The sequence below is a fragment of the Emydura macquarii genome, unplaced genomic scaffold (assembly GCF_026122565.2).
Source record: "Emydura macquarii macquarii isolate MOO-44397 ecotype Brisbane River unplaced genomic scaffold, CSIRO-AGI_Emac_v2 contig_1122, whole genome shotgun sequence".
NCBI classification, from domain to species: Eukaryota; Metazoa; Chordata; order Testudines; family Chelidae; genus Emydura; species Emydura macquarii.
The window spans coordinates 185052-204331 of NW_027131259.1; the positions used below are offsets into that span (position 1 = coordinate 185052).

At 62.4% G+C, this 19280-nt stretch overlaps 1 protein-coding gene and 1 long non-coding RNA gene across 2 annotated transcripts; one reads left to right on the forward strand and one right to left on the reverse strand.

Moving 5' to 3' along the window:
- Positions 1-99: 99 nt before the first annotated feature.
- On the reverse strand, positions 100-19085 carry CNOT3 (CCR4-NOT transcription complex subunit 3). Its single transcript, XM_067546453.1, has 18 exons — positions 18121-19085; positions 13149-13222; positions 12326-12393; positions 11842-11916; positions 11273-11362; positions 9524-9652; positions 8835-8930; positions 8277-8496; positions 6147-6280; positions 5814-5870; positions 4324-4648; positions 3821-3926; positions 3581-3746; positions 3383-3482; positions 2739-2937; positions 2324-2456; positions 1315-1440; positions 100-922 (listed from the first exon to the last, which is right to left on the reverse strand). Exons 2-18 carry the CDS (start codon positions 13171-13173, stop codon positions 824-826), a joined length of 2148 nt encoding a protein of 715 aa, XP_067402554.1. The 5' UTR covers positions 13174-13222; positions 18121-19085; the 3' UTR covers positions 100-823.
- Positions 15203-17516, forward strand: LOC137151990 (uncharacterized). Its single transcript, XR_010919416.1, has 2 exons — positions 15203-15320; positions 15871-17516. It is a non-coding gene; the product is annotated as an uncharacterized lncRNA (long non-coding RNA).
- Positions 19086-19280: the final 195 nt, after the last annotated feature.

Here is a 19280-nt window from a genome sequence, read left to right on the forward strand (position 1 = left end):
CTGACGCTGTCCACGACGCAGAAAGAAAAGCTGCCGGTTGCTGATGAGTTTTTTTTTTTTTTCTCCTTTCTTTCCCCCCGTTTCTTGCGTGAGAAGACATCATATAAAACTATTTATTCATAAATATTTTCCAAAATGAAAATAGGGTTACGAAAAATATTTTAAACACCCGGCCCCCACAGCAGCTGCATAGCACCTCGGGAGAAGGGGGGGGAAGCAATCAGAAGAAACAGCTCCCCCCCCCACTTTTGAATTCCTATCCATCCCTCCCCGAAGAAAAACCCAGCTGATCTGCTTTGGGGCTGGATTGAAAGCTCATGGGAGGGGGAGGAGGCAAAAAATTGGAGAGCAGGGGGGTAGGAATTGAGGGGGAGATGGGGTTTAGGAGGACCCCCAAGAAAGAAATTTTTTGGGGGGGGGGACAATAATTCTGCTGGATTTTTTGCTGCTTTAATACAGTTTTTTTTTTTTTAAAAAAAAAGCCAAATGATTTCACTCCCTTCCCCCAACACTCCTCCTCCAATCACTTTTGTTCACTTGTTTTGTCTGCGCATGCCCCTCTGCCCGCCCCCCCAGCACACAGATAGGGAGGGGGCCAGGGCATGGCTGATTCCCCCTTTCGCAGCCCCCCCACTTGTTCTTGTCTTTTAAAACTGCATGCATTTAAAGGGTTCGGATGGCCGGAGGGGGCCCCCCCCACGCCCAGGGGGTGATGGAATGGGGGTAGGGATGGCGAAGTGAGCCTCTTGTTCCCTCCCCCACGCCCCGATGTCCCGCCCGCGTGACTCCGGAAGGCTGGCGCCCCCTGGGGGGTGAGCAGGCGTCACTGCAGGTCACGGTCTTCCAGATAGCGGTACTCGAAAGTGAATCCTTCCTTCTTCCGCTGGCCCCATTTCTCATAGTCGAAGTAGATGTACGTGCCCTGGGGGGAGGAGAGGTGTCGGCAGAGGGACGGACAGACAGCTTATGGTGCTGCACGTCCCACTGGCTGATTTTGGGCCCGAACATGCTGGTTTTTAGGGTAGGGTCTCAGCTGCATGCAGAGCCTGGCACATGCTGGTTTGTTATTGTAGGGTCTCCCCAGGGGTGCTAGGGGGGGCTGTGAGGGCCTGCTTTGTTCTGGTGGAGTCTGCTGTGGGGAGCGGATTGGCTTATGGTAGGATCGCCCTCCTCGGTGCACTACTTTGTTATGATAGGGTCTCGCTCAATCACTTCCCCCCACGTTACAGTGGCCCCACCACAGAGGTGGCTGCATTTCCCTGTGGGGCTTCCCCATGCAAGGCTGGGGGGAGGGGGGGGGAGAGACCCACTCACCTGCTCGAACTCGTCCGTGATGGTCTTGGGCTCCTCGTGCCGCTGGAACCACATCATGTACTTGGTGTGGAACCGCCACGACTGCTTCTTCAGGGCTTTGGCTGCCAGGTACTGCGCCTTGGTACCCTGGGGAGACAGAGCCGGGCGCGTCACACCACCGGCCACAGGGGGCAGCACCCGGGGCTGCTGGGACCCCACCCCAGGACAGGGGACAGCTGGCATGGAGGTGGGAGGGGGAGCAGATGGTATGTGCCACTGGCTGGGGGGGGGGGGGGAGCTGGGAATGTACCACTGGAACTTGGGAAGGGGGGGATGGGGAATGGCTTGGCACGTACCACTGACACAGGAGGGAGCTGGGGTCAGAGCATAGGACCTGAGGGTTTGGGAGTAGCTCAGCCCATACCACTAGTGCGGCGTGGGGGGGAGGGGAGAGCAGTGGCTTGGTAAGTACCAAAGGCAGCAGGTGAGAAGGGGAATGTTCCATTAGCAGCCTGCTTGCGGGGGGGGGGGGGAGAGAGAGGCAGCTACACAGCCAGCAGCAGGTAAGTAGGGCGATAGCATGTACCAAATGCTCAGGGCGCCCGGGGGGGGGGGGAATCTGGGCACATACACCCCTTATTCCCTGTTGTTGGTATACCTCTTGGCTTGTATCAATGACAGGGATGGGCATTGGGGACTGTACCATCAGCACCTGGGAGGGGAGGATCCCCTCGCATATACCAGAGGCAGGTGGACAGGGTGTGTGCAAAGGGGGGATACGGATGTACCATCTGCAGGGAGGGGGTTTCCCTTGCACATACCAAAGGGTGCGGGAGTCTCCGCAGGTACCAATGTCAGGGGAGGGGGGAGCCAGGTGGCCAATGCGCAAAGCCAGCAGCAGTGGGGAGGGGGGAGCGCGTTGGCAGCAGTCACCCACCTCGCCCCTCCTGCCCGAGGGAAAGGCGGCGGCGGCGGCCAGACAGGGCGGGACTATAGCGCTCTCTAGCCTGCAGAGGGGGCCCTTCTGTACCTCCAGATAGTAGAAGATGAAGAAGAGCGTCTCCGTCGAGAGCCGCTGGTAGAATTCCACCGTGTCGGAGTGCAGCGGGGGCATCTGGTGGTGGTAAGGGGGGGTCGGGCAGGGGTTCCGGGGCAGGTACTGCCTGCGGGGGTGGGGGGAGGAGGGTTAGACAACCTGATGGGAGGGGGAGCAGCACAGTGTCTACTGGGAACAGAACTCAGGAGTCCTGGCTCCCAGCCCCCCCTGCTCTAACCACTAGACACCACTCTCCTCCCAGAGCCAGGGATAGAACCCAGGGGTCCTGGCTCCCAGCCCCCCCCCCCCCCCGCTCTAACTGCTAGACCCCACTCCTCTCCCAGAGCTGAGATGGAACCCAGGAGTCCTGCTCTCTCCCGGCCCCCAACCCGCCGGGGCTATGCCTTACCGGATCCTCTCCGAGTCCGAGGGGTGAGGCATGTGATGCCAGGCTGCCTCCTCCATGGCCTGCTGGTAGAGCTGCTCCTTGGTGAGGGGCACCGGTCCTAGGGGGCAGACCCCCAGGGAGAGTGGGATGTTCACCTCTGACAGCTGGATGGGCGGCTGGCTGGAGGCCGGCTGCGAGGTCGTGCTACTAATTAAAATGTCTGCCAGAGGTGGGGGGGGGAACAGATGACAGCCCATTAGATTCCTCAGAGTGTGCTGGAATAAAAAGCTTTAAAACCAGTTTCATAAGGATCCCTCGCTTGGCGCTGAGATGCAGCTGCCTCTGGGGTGGGGCACGGGGGCTGTTTATACAGACTCCTCGCCCAGAACTCTGCATGCTTCAGAATGCAGTTAGATGTGCTGGGTGAAATCCCTCCCTATGCTCCAGCAAGGCCCTAAAGCCGAAGATCATGCCAGGGCTACAACCCAGGAGTCCTGGCCCCCAGCCTCCCCTGATCTAACCACTAGACCCACTTTCTCCCCAGAGCTGGGAATAGAACCCAGGAGTCCTGGCTCCCAGCCCCCCCATGCTCTAACCATTAGACACACTTCCTTCCCAGAGCCAGAGAGAGAACCCAGGAGTCCTGGCCCGCAGCACGTCCTCACCCCTTTCAGCCAGGTGGAGAGACGGCACCGGGTCCTCTATACTGGAGCCGATGGCTGCTCGCTCCGCCATGGATTTCAAACTGCTCAGGGGCTCAGGCGCCTGGAAGCGACAGACAGGGTGGGTGGGGGAGTCCCATGGCCATGGAGCCCCCACCCCGAGGTGCACTCCCAGCCCCCGCGCAGAGGGGGCGGGCTCACCTTGATCTCTGGCGTGGAGCTGAACTGGGGCGGCCCGTTGAGGAGCGGCTGGCCCGGCTTGGCCTCGGAGAAGGAAGGGGTCGGGGAGCTCGGGGTGTTCACCGTCATGGGGACCAGGAGGCCGGAGCTGGCGCTGGGAGGGGCGGGGGCTCCGCTGGGCTCTTTCCTGGGGGAGAGGAGAGAGCGTCAGCGAGCGGCTGGTGGGGCTCTGGGGGGCACAGCCGCCGGGCAGGTACTCACGTGGCGGTGCTGGCCAGGATGTGGGCCACTGGCTGGCTGGGGAGCACTGGGCCGCTGCTGCAGAGAATGGAGTCGGACGTGCTGTCTGCCACCACGGAGCTGTAACCTGGGGGGGGAGGGTGCACATAGCTCAGGGCAGGGGGGTGGCATAGGGCGGGCAGGGTGGGGGAGCACCCCATGAGGTAAACCCCCCACGGCTGTGTTTGAAAAGTCCCAGGGGATCAGGCAATGAGAAGCCTCCCTTCCCAACCCCCCCACTAGATCCCACTCCCCTGCCTGAGCCCTGGCTCCTAGCCTCCCCTGCTCTAACCATTAGACTCCACTCTCCTGCCAGGGACAGAACACAGGAGTCCTGGTGTCTTCCCCCCCGATCTAACCCTTAGACCCCACTCCCCTGCCAGAGCCAGAAGTCCTGGCTCCCAGCTCCCCCTCTCTAACCACTAGACCCCCCCAGCCAGGCAATTGCCCGGGGACCTGTGCCCCGCCCTGCCCCAGGGACTCACTGGTGGCCCCGTTCTGCTTGCTGGTGTTCTGCTGAGCGCTGGGAGGCCGGGGCTGGGAGGCGTTGGCACCGGGGGGCGGGGGCGCCACGGCCTGGGCGTAGGGAGTGGGGGTGCTGGGCGTGTGTCCGGTGGCTGGGTTGGCCTTGGCCCCAGTGCCCCCACTCCCGCTGCTGCTGGACACGGCCCCGTTGCTGTTGGAGCCTGGGCCGTTGCCCAGCGAGGACGAGGTGCTGGAGCTGCTCCCCAGCTGGTAGCTGGGGGTGACGGCCGGCGAGGGCGGGGGGTGGTTGTTGTGGACGCTTTTCGAACCATTCTTGGCGGGAGACTGTGGGGACAGACGGAGGATTAGTCCTGCTTCCCCCCAGAGCTGGGAGAGGACCTGGGAGTCCTGAGTCCCAGCTCTCACCACTAGATCCCGCTCCCTCCCCAGAGCCGGGGATAGAACCCAGGAGTCCTGGCTCCCAGTATCCACGTGCCACCCCCCCCCAGCCAAGGGAGGCCGGCTCGCCCAGTGGGCTGGGCCCTCCTGGGGCCTTGACAGAGCTGGGCTGCTTTCCCTGCTCTGCTACAGCCGCCAGGGCAACCACCCCCTGACCCCACCCCCTGCATCCCATAGCCCCCGACCCCTTCCCCCCTGAACCCCAGTTCCCCCTTCTGACCCCACCCCATGCATCCCATAGCCCCCTAACCCCTTCCTCCCTAAGCCCCAGGCTGCCTTCTGACCCCTTCCCCCCAAACGCTGAACCCACCCCCTCTATCCCATAACCCCTCCCCCCAAACTCTGACCCCACCCCCTGTATCCCATGGCCTCCTGACCCCTTCCCCCAAACTCTGACCCCCCCCCTCTATCCCATAACCACCTAACTCCTTCCCCCCCCCCCCACTCTGACCCCACCCGCTATATCCCATGGCCCCCTGACCGCTTCCCCCCCACTCTGACCCCACCCCTTGTATCCCATGACCCCTTCCCCCCCCATACCCCTGACCCCTTCCCCACTCTGACCCCACCCCTTGTATCCCATAACCCTCTGACCCCTTCCCCACTCTGACCCCACCCCTTGTATCCCATGGCCCCTTGACCCCTTTCCCCCCAAACTCACTGCAGGTGGGTAGCCGCGCCCCACGGCAGCCATCCCAGCAGCCTCCCAGGGCCAGCCCAGGCGGGGCCACCCCTCCCTGCCTCTGACTGGAAGGAGATTGGGAGGGGGTGGGGCTAACAGTCCATGTGATCCCAGGCCCCCAACAAGGCAGGGAGGAGGCGGGGCTAAGGCAGCCCCGCCCACCCCCAGCAGCTGTGGGCGGAGCCGGGGCAGCCACCTTCCCAGGCTTCCCCAAGCCTCCACCAAACCCTGCTTTAGAACCATGCCCCCAGCCCCTCCCCTCTAGCCACTAAACCCCACCCCCCTCCCAGGGCTGGGGAGAGAACCCAGGCATCCTGGGCGAAGCCCCCCCCGGCTCGGATCAGTAGCCGCCGCCGGCCCATCGCTCACCTGGCTGACCTCGCTGTCTGTCGACCGCCCCCTCTTCTTGTCGTCTTCAGAGTTCTCCTGGGGGGCAGAGAGGAAATGGGGGGGTCGGGTCAGTGCTCTCCCCATCACTTCCCCCGGAGGGGGGGGCAGCCCTGCCCTGTCCTGCCCTGGAGTGAGGGGGGGGGACCAAGGCAGCCAGTACAAGCCGCACCGTCTCCCCTGCTGCTGGGTAACGTTGGCTGTCTTTGCAGCCTCAGATGGCCCCATTTCGTCCTGGGCCTGGTCACCTGCCCCGGGGCAGAACTCGGGGGGGAGAGGGGGCACGGCTGTGCCACGCAGGGCGGGGCTCCTTACCGTCGTGCAGTTGGCAGGGCTGGGCGGAATGGGCGAGCTAGAGGTGGTGGAGGTGGGAGTGCTGCTGGACTGGTTGAAGATCTCATCCTCCATATGGCTGTGGCTGGGCGGGGAGGTGGCTACCAGAGCCTGTGCTGGAAGGGGGGAAAGCAGAATGAGACGCAGTTAGGCAGCCGGGCCAGGAGTCAGAGACGCCAGGATCCTGCCACGGGCTTCGGTTTTGTCGGCTCTGAATTCCTGGGGAGACTCTATGGACACTGGAGATCTGTTCAGACTGGAGGTTTCCCAGGCCATGGACCCAAGGATCTGAGACCTCCCAGGTCTTGTCTCCCTGCTTGGCCGGGGAAATGCTTTGGACAAGCCGAGATCTGGCACGATGGCGATGTCCTAGTTCAGGGACAGACGGGAGGGATTTCGTCCTAGACCCGCTTTGTAAACTCAAACGGCCTGAACACACTTAGGAGAAAAACGCTCTGGGTTAATCACCCAACGGCTGCAAAGGGCCAAGGCTCCACCTCCCTCGCTCCTCCAGAAGTAATCTGGGCACAGCCGAATTCGAACCTTTCCAGGCCTTTCTAGAAAGATGCAAAGAAATGAACCAAGCCGTCCATGGATTTGGGGGCCCCCTGAAGCTACGCTTGGGGCAATCGGAACCGTGAGACTCCTGGGTTGTGCAGTCGCTGTCTGGAGGGGAACTCTCCTCTGGTAGAGATAAAGGCAGGGCCTGATCACTCCCCCGGCTCCCGGGGAAATCTGTACCAGGATTTCTGAACAGCAGCTCCCCCCACATGCCCCCTTGACACCCCAGATGTGCCCTCCCCAGCGATCACAGGGGTGAAACTGGCAAGGGGCTGGGAGGGGAACGGAGCTTTCCACGGGATGACTGGGAGGACGCGGGTCATAAAAATGGGATGAAATTAAACAGGATAAACTGCAAGGGGGGACGCGAGAATTTCGGCTGTCAGCTGGAGGGCTCGTCAGGGGTGGATCCTCCCGGCTCGGCTCTCTAGCAGGATGACGACGAGACGCCACTGGGACGCGACTGTGAATAAAATCAGTGGGCCCCTAGGAGGCATTTCTAGCAGAGCACGGGGAGCCTCGAGCCCACTGGGAAGCCCTTGGGGGGACTCCTGCACCCAACCCTCCTCGCCCTTGTTCGGGGAAGAGGGACGCAGACAGGAGAAGAGGGAACGGAGGCTCCAGCTGACGAGAGGGGACTAGAAGCGCATGGCCCACGGAAGGCAGAGAGGGCCGTGATCTCCGCAGGAAAGGAGAAGAGCCTGTAACGCTGGTGCACGACGGTGGCACCAGACCGAAGGGGGATAAAGAACCAGGAAGGGAGGTTTGGCTGAGCAAGAAGGTCCCTTTCCAGCCTGTCTGCTCTGGATTCGGCCCTGGGGCGGCGGCTGTCTCCGGTCCTGGGGTCTCTAACACAAGAAGGAGGCTGATCAGCGGGTTAGGGGCCAGGGACAAACCCCGCGGCCGGTGAAAGGGTTGGAAAAACCTGCCCTGTGGCGCGAGATTCCAGGCGCTCAAAGCGGTCACAGCCTAACAGACGGCGAAGGGGTGACTGGAGCCCAGTCTATCAGCACCGAGGTGAGGAATGATGTCCCGAGGGCTGGGGCAGATCCTCCGGACGTCAGTTGGCTTTTAAACCAAGAGCCGCTCTGGTTCCCGCAGGACCGAATTCAGGGCGGGGCTCTGGGCTGGGTGACCCAGGAGGGAGACGAGGGATCTCGGGGGTCCCTTCTGGGTTTACAATCTACATCCCAGGAGGGAGAGGACAGAAATGTCAGCGAACAAGGGAATCAGGGCACAGCGCGTGCCCTGAGGGAAGAGGGGATCTCTGTGGTCCATGGGACGGGTGGAGGCTCAGGGTCTGTCCATCCGTAGCCCCACCAACCCTACCATACTGTCTGTGGGGTTGGGGGGTGGCCGTACCCCGTACCCTACTGAGGGATGCCGGCCCTAACTACCCCCGCTCCAGAAGAGCCTGGTCAACTGGCTGTAGCCCTGGGCCAGGCCGTCTGTGGCCCCTGGGCCGGGTGGCTACCCAGCTGCCCGTGGCTCCTGGACCGTCGGGCCGTCTCTGCCCCGTCCCAGCCACGCCGCGGGGGCCAGGACACTTACGAATGTCTTCTAGGTCGAGGTCGTCGTAGAGGAACTCGTTCTCCTCGAAGTCCGGGTCCTGCGAGGAGTCCACGTAATACTCCACGTCGTCCTTGATCTTCCGGATCGAGTCCACCTGGATGGAGTCGTTGTCCAGCATACGCAGGATGGTTTCCAGCATGCGGATGTGGTACCGGTGCTTCTCGATGTGCCGCTTCAGCCCCTCGATCCGGTCCTGCTTCTGCGGGGACGGGCCATGGGTAGATGGACACACGCTGATAAACACCCTCCCCTAATCCCCCCGCCCCCAACACACTGCCTCTGCTCCAGCCGCCGCACACAGGACCCCGTCATCTTCCTCCTACCACTAGGCCCCACTCCCTGCCCTGAGCGAGGGAGAGAACCCAGGAGTCCTGGCTCCCAGCCCTCTCCCCCCCGCTCTAACCACTAGGATCCACTCCCTGCTCCTAGCGAGGGAGAGAACCCAGGAGTCCTGGCTCCCAGCCCCCCTTGCTCTAACCCCTAGCCACGCTGTCTCCCCACACATCATCCCTATGCCCCAGGCAGGCAGCGACTCACATCCTTGTCCCCCTTCTTCTTGCGCGTCTGGACCGAGAGCGACTCCACTTCGCTCTCAGACTGATCCACCTGCATGTTCAGCGTGTCGATGGTGTTCTGGGGGGGGGAGAGCCGCACACCGTCATCCCCAACGCAGCCTCCGGGTCTCCCACATGCCAGCTGCTGCCAACCCGCAGCCCCCCGAGACCCCCGACTGCCACCCACCCCTTATACCTGGGATCCTCTCTGGTGCTTCCTAGCTGAAGATCACAGGCAAATATAAAGCCCCGCACAAAGGTACCGATACATACAGGGGCCCCTCGCTGGCACTGCGATGCGACCACCTCTGGGGTGGGGCACGAGTGCTGTTTATCCAGGGACCCCTCATTGGCTCTGAGCTGCGGCCCCTCTGAGGTGGGGCGCGGGGGTTGGTTATCGGGGGAGCCCTCGCCCGGGGCTGAGATGCAGCCACCTCTGGGGTGGGGCACGGAGGCTGTTTGGGACGGGGCTTTGGGACCAGCAAGGACTGAGGGCAGAGAGCCCCTGCTCCCCACAGCACAGCACCTCCTAGCGCCAGCGCTGACCGCCAAGGGAGAGTGGCCCTGCTTTTTGTCCCATGTTTGCTCCCCTCCATGCCCCATCAGTCTGACCCTGCTTAGCTGATCAGGAGACCCCCCCATGCACAGCCCCCTCCCGCCCCCCGGCCTCACCGTTAGCCACTGGCCGACCTCCTCCTTCTCCTTTTGGGCCGGGTCAACCTTCTGCGCCAGGCCCAGCCCCTCCTTGGAGTAGGCTTTGGTCTTGGTCTCCCGCTCCACCACCTTGAACCGTTCCATTTGCTGGAACAAGAGAAGGAGGGGTGGGGGGCTCAGCGTCTGGGGACACTGGGGGGGATCAAGAAACCCAAAGAGACACTGGGGCTCTCTGCCCCCTACTCCCAGTTCTGCCCAGGGCAAGGCAGATTTAACGCTGGGTCGCCACACCAGGCAGCCTCTCTGCTGCTCCTGACTCTGCCCCCTCCGTGCTCTAACCACTAGTCCCCACTCCCCTCCCAAAGCCAGGGAGAAAACCCAGGTGCCCTGCCCTGCCCTCCCCCCTCCAACCACTAGATCCCCCTCTCCTTCCAGAGCTGGGCCCAGAACCCAGGAGTCCGAGCTCCTGGCGCCCCTACCGCTATCCCATGCTGCCTGCCGTCAGTCAGGACCCAGCCTCCTGCCCCAGAGCCCCCCCTGTGCCTTCCCCATCTGACTCCAGGTGCCCCCACCCTGCCAGCTGGCTGCCCTCTGTGATGTCACACTACCCCAGTGACCAATCACAGCAGGAGAGCAGAGGGGGGAGTGGCTTCGTGGAGGGGAGGATCATGGGGCTCAGGTAAGCGGGGGGGCGGGGGAAGCACCCCTGATGTCCCTAGGAGAGGCCTCGCCACCCATGGGCCATGATCCCAGCTGTTATCGCTCAGCCCCTGATCTTTAAACCCTCCACGGCCAGGGCTGCCCCCTGAACGGATCCTGGCTGTGGGGCTGTGCTGGGGCGAGGGGCCAAGGGCAGGGCACGGCTGCCGGGGGGGCTCTGGGATCCCGGAGAGCGGGCCTGGAGCATCACTGGAGGTGACCGATACACAGGTGCATGGAGGCCTCTGGGGGGCAGGGGGTGGCAGGGATGCTGGCCCCACAAAGTAGGGATGGCTATTGTGGGATGGCTGTACCATGGGGGAGTGACAGTGCCCCGCTGGCAGGGGGAGCTGGGCCCTGGCATGCAGGAGTCCTGACTCCCAGGCCCCCCGGCTCTAACCACTAGACCCCTCTCCCCTCCCAGAGCCGGGGAGAGAACCCAGGAGTCCTGGTACTCCTCTAGCTGTCCCACGCTGCCTCCTGGGACTGCAGGGTGCCGAGTGCTCAGGAGTCTTCTCCGTGCAAGAGCCTCCGTCAGTGCAATCTCACTAGGGCTGGCCCTACTCCACAAACTCCAGGCACAGCCAGTCAGCGTGACCCCCCTGACGGTCAGGAAGCGGGGCACAAAATATCCCCTCCAACCCTCCCTCCCCCAAAGCAGATCAGCTAGCTGGCCATTTGATTCCCCCCCATCGCCCCGAGACTTGCGTCAGATCACAGCATCTCTGCCCTCTGATGGCTAAGCTGTGCTGCTGATGCCCCTGGTCCCTGCGATGGAGCCGCTGAGATCCATGCCCTAGGCTGTCCAAGGAGGGTGAGAAAATCCCCCATGCGCTGGAGGAAGACGCCCTCCCAAACCTGGCGAGCCCCAGCACGTGAGCCAAGACCCCCACCAAACAGCTCTCGGGACTGTCTCAGATCAGCATGGCCCCCCCGGCCGACCACTGCGGCTTCGAGGACGGCGGAAAAACTCGCCGGTCACAGCTCGGCATCGGGGGCAGAACTTCCTTCCTGACCCCGACAGGCAGGAGCCCTGAAGCCTGGCCATTACCCCCTTCGGATGCCTACCGTCTCGATTAGTTTCCGGTTGTCTATCAGCTGCCTCTTGTCCTTGATCTCGTTTGAAGCCACCCACGTCTTGATCTGGTCCCTCAGCCTCTGCGGAGATGGGATGGAGAGAGGTGAGGGGTTGGCAGACGGAGGGAAAGAGATGTCCTCCCGCCTCCCAACTCAAACCCCCAGGGCATCTGGCAACACAGCCTCGGGCTGGACATGGGAGTAGCAGCGGGGACACCCAGCCATAAAAGAATTCGTCCCTCACCCCACCCTGATGAGCCCCGAGCTGGGAGGACGCCCCCTGCCAAGTGGGGTGAAAATCGCAAGCTTTGAATTTAACAGGGAGCACAGATCTCGCTGGAGAACAAGGGGAGGCAGAAAGGCAGGGCAAGGAGAGTCTGAGGGTCAGCATGCCTGGGTTCTCTCCCTGGCTCTGAGAGGGGAGGAGGGCCTAGTGGTTGGAGCAGGGGACTGGGGCAGGTGGGCGTTTTCCTGACAGCCCCAGCAGCGCCGAGCCCCTCAGCCGGGACCGTGTACCCTCCGGTCTCCAGCCGGGTAGGCGGCCGAAGCGCGGGGCCTACCTGTAACTTCTTGATCTCCTTCTTCAGGTCGGCTTCATATTTCTCCTTCTGGTTGGCGTTGGCGGCATTGTGGAGCTGGGACCGAGAGACAGCGGGTGAGACGGGGTGGGGGGGATGGGACACAACGCCCGTGGGAGGCTGAGACCGGGGGGGGGCGGCGGCGCCCTGATGCGGGATCTGTCAGAGGGCTGGGGGTCTCCAACACGGGGTGAGGCCAGAGAGACCGGGCTGCCCTAGCCACAGTAAGACTAGGGGGCAGGGGGGCTGGGGTGACATGGGGTAGGGGGCTGGAGTACAAAGAGCCCTTGGGGTGGTGTGAGCGGGAGAGAGGCCGGGGGGGGGGGGGGGGGGGGGGCGGGAGAGAATCGATGCGGGGGGGGGGGGAAGCAGAAAGCTTTGGGGGAAGGAAAGGAGCATGGTGGAGGGTGGTGAGACAGTGGAGCAGCAAGCCTGGGGGGGGGCAGGCCCAAGGGGGGGCTCTTACCTTCTGCCAGATATCCTCAAACTGCTCCACCCCCTCGGAGACCTTCTTCAGACACCGATCGATTTCACCTGGAGAAGCAGGGGTCAGTGCTGCCACCTGCCCCCCCATCACCCCCTCCCCCACTCCCAGCCCAGTGTGGGGAACCCAAGGCACACGGGAGGAAGAAGGGACGAGCCTGAGGTCACAAAATGGCTTGAACCTCAACGAGAACCCCGGAGTCCTGGCTCCCAGCCCCCATCCCTCCACTCTAACCACTAGACTCTCCTCCCTGGGCCAGACACCGACCCCAGGAGTCCTGGCTCCCAGCCCCTCACTCTAACCACTACACCCCACTCCACTCCCAGAGCCAGACACTGACCCCAGGGGTCCTGGCTCCCAGCCCCTCACTCTAACCACTACACCCCACTCCACTCCCTGAGCCAGACACTGACCCCAGGGGTCCTGGCTCCCAGCCCCTCACTCTAACCACTACACCCCACTCCACTCCCAGAGCCAGACACTGACCCCAGGAGTCCTGGCTCCCAGCCCCTCACTCTAACCACTACACCCCACTCCACTCCCAGAGCCAGACACTGACCCCAGGAGTCCTGGCTCCCAGCCCCTCACTCTAACCACTACACCCCACTCCACTCCCAGAGCCAGACACTGACCCCAGGAGTCCTGGCTCCCAGCCCCGCTGCGCTAAAGGCAGTGCAGAGAAGCTCCAACGCTCACCGGCTCTCACAAACCAGGGAACACACACAGGGACGAGGAAGAAGCCCCTCTCTCTGCCCCCAAATCCCCACATGCCCCCTAGCTCCCTGTGCCCCCCTCTCTGCCTTACCTTGCAATTTCCTCTTATCAGCCATGTTTCCGTCACTGGCGGGGGGCTCTCCTCATGCTTCAGAAACTCCGACGCTGCCGGGGAAAGCAAAGCAGGACGTTACAGCAAATGCGCCGCTCCGCCAGCATCCAGCCCCACTCACAGGGGAGAGCCCCCGGGGCCTCTTCCCCACCCCCTGAGCCAGCCAGTCCCCGCCCTGGGGCTGGAGGGGAGCCAGCGCCCCCCTAGAGGGGAGAGGCCCCAAGGCCCAGTCCCCCGAAGCCAGCCCGTCCCTCACCATATTCCTAGATCAAATCGTGTCATGAATCATAACCTGCACCAGGGGGGCAGTGCTAGACACCCAGACCAGCAGGGGGCAGCGCTGCGCACACACACACCCCCACACCAGCAGGGGGCAGCGCTGTGCACACAACTCCACACCAGCAGGGGGCAGCACTGCACACACAGCCCCACATCCCCCAGCCCTTCCAGACAAACTCTGAAATACCCTGGTTCAGAGGGTCATGCAGCTGGACTCTTCCCTGCCCACCCAGCCCAGCTGCTTTGGCCCCTTGCCAGGGGGTGGCAGCTCTGAGGCTGGATCCAGGGGGTGTGGGGCAGATGCTGCCAAGCGGCGTGGGACGAGGGCCTGGGCTGCCTAGGCAGGCAAGATTCAGGTGTCTGAGCTGAGCCCGCTCGGTTCTCGGCCACCGGCAACCCCGGGAGACCCTGCAGGCGACTGGAGATCCGGGAGGAGGAGACCCCGGCCTCTGTGTTCAGAGACGGCAGGGGCTGCGGCTGGTTCGGACCCCCAGCTTGTCCACAGCTGTTTGCTCACAGCCGCGGAGGGAGCGGAGACAGGGCTCGCGCTTCGCCTCCCTCAGCTGCTTCATGCCTACGGGCTGATTCTCAGGTAGCGGGGGCAGCTCGAAGCCACCTTCATGCCCTGGATTCTGCAGTGCAGCCCCCCCCCCGTGTGAACTGGCGCAACCTCAAGGCAGCTCAGGTGTGTGCTTCGGTCTCTGGGGTGGTACAGAGTAGCTACAGCGCAGGGCGCCCTGGCCATGCCCTTGCTCTGCCCCCGGGGGGGGGGACAGAGAACAGCCACAGCACAGCGTGCCCAGCAATGCACCAGCCGGGGGCAAGGAGGATTTTCAGGGGGGCTGTTTCCACCCCTTTTATCCTCCCCGAGGGGCCTGGGCATTACCGGCTTACACTTGCTCAGTTTCACTTCCTGGTCCCCCTAGGAGGCAAACCGCCCTGGGGGAAAGGATCAAACGCCCAAAACCCATCCCCGTTGAGCTGCAGGGACGCTCCCACCCCCCATTGCTTTCTGACCATACGCTGGAGGCCTAAGGGAACTGGCCGTGTCCCTTTAATCTAACCCCTCCTAAGGGACAATCTTCAGCCATTCCAAGCCAGCCCCCCACAGAGATCATCGGGGCTGACCCCCAGAGAACACAGCCCAGCCGGATTGGATAATTGGCACTGATGGAGAAACCACCCCTGCCCTTGGCAAATCCCTCCAGGAGCTAATTACCCCCCCAGTGAAAAGCTGCACCTTATTTCTAATCTGAACCGGGCCAGCTGCCCCTCCCAGCCATGCAGCTGGTCAAACCTTTGCCTGCTAGTCTGAGGAGCCCCTGGGCAGAAGTTTGCTCCCCACGGAGGAGTTATGGGTGGGGAAAAGTCCCCCCCTTAACCTTCTCTCTTTGTTAAGCTACCTAAGGGGAGGCATGGCTCTTCTGGGGCCAGACTGGACCCAGGATCCCAGCCGCAGTTGTGCCAGGACCAAAGAACCCCTCTGCGCCTGGGTGAGATTCCCCCACGGGTGCACCCCAGGATCTCATTAACCCTTGTGGCCCCAATATCTGCTGATTAGCCCCCCTGCCCCGCCCTGCCCAGTCTTTTGGAAGAGGCCAAAGGGCTCTGGCTTACCTAGAGGTGCCCGGGCTATCTAGGGCCTGCAAGTGGGAGCTGCTGGAGGCTCCTGCACAGGTGAAAGAGACACATGACTGGGAGGAAGCCAGCGAGCCCCTCCCCCCACCACAACCTGCACTGCAGTGTGGGATGCTGGGAAAGGAGCGGAGCTATAAAGAGTCAGGGGCCAGAAACTCAGCTCTGAGCTGTCGGTGCCAGCCGTGCCTGGGGGAGGCTAAGGCGGCACCCTTCATGCAGGGCTGATGGAGAGAGGTAAGTGTTGCTAGGCCTGCTTTGCTGATGGGGAAACTGAGGCACAAGCTGGGGCTGTGATTACCTCAGATCATGCAGTAGGCTGGAGTGGAACCCCTGAGTTTGCTCCACTTTCCTCCTGTTCTAACCCACTAAACCCCACTTCCCTCTCAGAGGGTCTGGCTCCTAGCCCCCGCTCTAACCATTAGACCCCACTCTCCCCCAGCACCAGGGATAGAACTCAACAGTCTTGACTCCCAGCTCTTCCCCCCCCCCCCAGTCTAACCACTATACCCCACTCCCCTCCTTGAGCTAGGGACAGAACCCAGGAGTCCTGATTCTCAACCTCTCCTGCTCTAACTACTAGGCTACACGTTCTCCAGGTAAGACACACTCTTTACATGCCAAGTGGAGTGAATTGATTTGATCACTGTAGAGTCCAGTTTGCTGCCAGTTGCTGAAGATTGAGGGTTGGGCTTCTGGACTGTGCTGGGAGGGAGTAGTGGCGGTGGAGCAGGGGGAGCTATCTGACCAGCCCAGCATAGGCACCTGCTCTCTTCTCTCCTGTCAGATGGGCAGCTGTCATGGCTTTTGTTGGGAGACTGGGGTTAAACCCAAGGATTTCAGGAGAACCCAAGCCCCCCGTATCCCGCTGATGGCCTCAGCGTGCCTGAAAAGTCACAGTGAGCGAGACAGCGAAGGAAGTCTGTGGCAGAACGGGACTCTCCCGTGTCTCAATCCATTGCCTCGCCCACAAGCGCCACACCCTCCCTTGATGAGCATCCTGGATGAGCTCGTAAAAGTGTCTGCTCTGTGTCTGTACTATGCCTGGCTCAGTGGGGCCCTGCTCTAGGACGGGCCCGAGGACAATACAAACAACTGAGCCTGTAACTGTACAGCCACCAACTGGGGCGGGTGGGACCAGGTGCTGCCCCTAGAAATGACTTAGATCCATCTGGGATCCGGCTAGACCACGGTGAAACCGACTTGCAGAGCGATTCTAATAGAATTTAGCTACCAAGTGCCTGGGGAACTACCCGGTCCATTTCCCCCTGGACAGGCAGCCCTGAAATTGATCAGATTAAGAGGTTACCTCTTTTGCATTTGGATCTAAACATCCTGGAAACAAGCAATTTTTTTTTTTTAATCTACTCCAAGATGAAGACACCGGCTCTCCGAAAGGGAGGCAGCCAGCTTTTAGAAAGGGCTAGTGGCCGGCAGTGTCTGAAAGCCAAAAATCAGATAGTTCACAAAAGGAAACGGATTTCGCTGTTGCTCTGGGGCTGGGGTCCTGTCTCCTGGGGATCAGCAGGGCCCCAAACGTCTGGGGACGCTGCCGCTTCTGCCAGCGACCTCCACCGAGAGGGCTGAGGCGCAGGGAGCCCAAAATCAAATCCCCGGACATAGGCGTGGATGGGAAGGCTAGCAGGAGTCTGAGTTGGCCTTGTAAATTTCAGCTTATAATAGGACTGTTGGAAGGAAGTTGGGGAAGAAGAGGCTTTTCCCCTCTAGGAAGTGCCAGCGCTGATCTGACCCCAGAGCAGGGGGAATGGTTGGCTCAGGAGATGAGGAAGGGGAAATGGGGGCCTTAGCCTTCAAGGCGACACCAACTTTGATCCGGCCCCAGGCAGGGGACTGGCCAGCTTTCAGTGGGGTAGAAGGGGATCTGGAGCTTCAGCTAAGGCAAATAAACTCTTTAATTGGCTAGTAGCAGCCATGAGCAATTGTCCATCTCCCCCCCCCCCCCACCCCGCAGCCCTCACCCTACTGTCTGGCTACCAGCTGGCACCAGGGCCCAGCTCTCTGAGGAGCAGCTGGAAGCTGAGCTGCTGACCGAGAGGGACAAGGGAGAGATCTCCTGGGCAGCATGTTGGGCAGGGGTCAAAGCCAGGCCCGTGCTGCCCCAGACAATCCTGTCCAGGCCCAGGGAGGGGGCTGTGCCCCTGAAGTGCAGCCAGTCACAAGGGCAGTGACTAGCCCTGGCTTTTGCGAAGTGGGGGGAACAGAATCCAGTAGCCCTGCTGCCCCAGCTACTGCTCCAGCTATGAGGCCACGCACCCCTGTGCTAGGGAAGAAGATGGACTGATCTACCGCTCTAGCCAGTAGGCCATCTGCCCCTCTCTGGGGGGGGGCCAGGCTTCCCCATTCCCTTGCTCTAGCTGCTAGGCTCCCGCCTGAGCTGATGTACCACACAACTTACTGCGGGGAGAAACTCTGCACCGCTACATGCTGCACGGCTCTGCCACCCCCTTGGCCCCCCATGCCCCGTCTGTGCCGCCCCTACAGATCCCCTCTGTCCCCCCCTCACTCCTCACCGCCTGTGAACCTCGAGGGATGCACCCAGGCCATGCAGCCCTGCTCCCACTCCCAGCCTAGAATAAAGGCTGCTCCGCCTGCAGACCCCGCACCCCCCCCCGCTTCCCCCAGACCCCCCTTTACACTCCTAGCCACCCGCCCCCAACAAACCCCCCTTTACCCTCCTAGCCCCATAGCCCCCCGCCCCCACCAAACCCCCCTTTACCCTCCTAGCCCCATAGCCCCCGTTCCCATCGGGGCCCTGCAGCCCCCAGCAGACCCCTCCCCCCTACAACCCATGGATTCCCACAGCCCCCCACTAGCTGCCCCCCTAGGACGGACCCCACAACCCCTTCCTCAGCCCCCCGGCTCCCTGCAGACCCCTCCCCATGGACCCTCTCCGGGCAGGTCACCCGCACCCCTACAGGCCCCTCCGCCATAGGGTCCTCCTGGCCCTCGGCGCTGTACAAACCCCTCCCCCACGGGTCCTCCCGGGCCCCACCCCCTTCGCCCCCCCCCGCCTCACCGGAAGCTCCTGCGGGCCGGTCGGGCCCCGGGGATCGGTCCCCTCCCCCCGCTCGCGGGCCGATTGTCGCGATGCTGGCGCCGATCCGTCGGGTCGCGACCCCCTCCCCCCTCTCGCCGCCGTCTCTCGGGCTCCGCGGCATCCAAGATGGCGGCCGACTGCCTCCGTCCGCCTCTCCGCCCCGGGGCCGGGCTCCGCCCCGCTGGACGCACCCCATTGGGTCAGCTGCACGCCCGTTAAGCCAGTGTGGTCTTCTATTGGCTAAACCAGATGGGGCGGGGCGAAGCAGGGGACCCGCTCGCTCCGCTGGCTGTCAATCAACGCCCAATTTCTTTCCTATTGGCCCCGGCACAAATCACCTCAGCGTTTATTGGCCGAGAAGACCCACATGGGAAAAGGAAGAAAGGGGCGGTACCCGTCACAGAAAGCTCTTCCCCATTGGTCAGCAGGGATGCCAATGAAGTCTCTTTTGTAGCTGATTGGCTCAAAGTCCGGGAGCAGCACACAGCTCGATTGCAGCGATTAGCCGAATTAGGGGAGGCAGGTTGATGGCTTCGTCACACACTTGATTGGCTGAGACGGTGGACGACGAACCAATAGCAGTATGGCGCAACGGGGAGGCGGGCTTAAAGACTGTTACTACCTATTGGCCCACTGACGTTGGCATCAAGCCTTTAGGGGCCAATAGGATTGGGAATCCAGGATACTCCGGGCAATATTGAGTTATAAGGACCGCCCACCGCGCCAGAAAAGGCCGCTGGGCTCCAGCGGTGGGGAACGTCCCCTAGACAAGGCTAGACCAGGAGAACCCCCCAGCAGTGGGGCAGCAGAGTGCATGTGTGGGGGGGAAAAGAGATCCAGTCAGGGGCCCTGAGCCAGGCCAGGAGAACCCCCCAGCAGCAGGGTAGCAGTACATGTGTGCATGGGGCAGGCAGGATTACCCCACACTGGGGACAGACCCTGCACCCAGCCCCCAGCCCAATCCCCACCCCAGGAGCACACAGGGCCCTGGCTGCAGCATGGGAACACCCAGGCTCCCCCCTCCCACAGGAGAACTAAAGTAGGGTGCTCATCCTAGGACAGCCCCAGCCTGGTCCAGGGGGCCCAGGACAAGAGGGGGCCACTGCACCTGGCCCTATAAGAGCCCAGCCCATAGCTGA

What these genes read in the sequence shown, in the direction of transcription:
- CNOT3 (XM_067546453.1), bottom strand. Translation starts at nt 13,173, where the DNA reads ATGGCTGATAAGAGGAAATTGCAAG. An exon ending in TCGGACTCGGAGAGGATCCG is followed by an intron (nt 2,457 to 2,738) that starts GTAAGGCATAGC and finishes CCACCCCCGCAG; the next exon opens with GCAGTACCTGCCCCGGAACC. An exon ending in TCACGGACGAGTTCGAGCAG is followed by an intron (nt 923 to 1,314) that starts GTGAGTGGGTCT and finishes TCCTCCCCCCAG; the next exon opens with GGCACGTACATCTACTTCGA.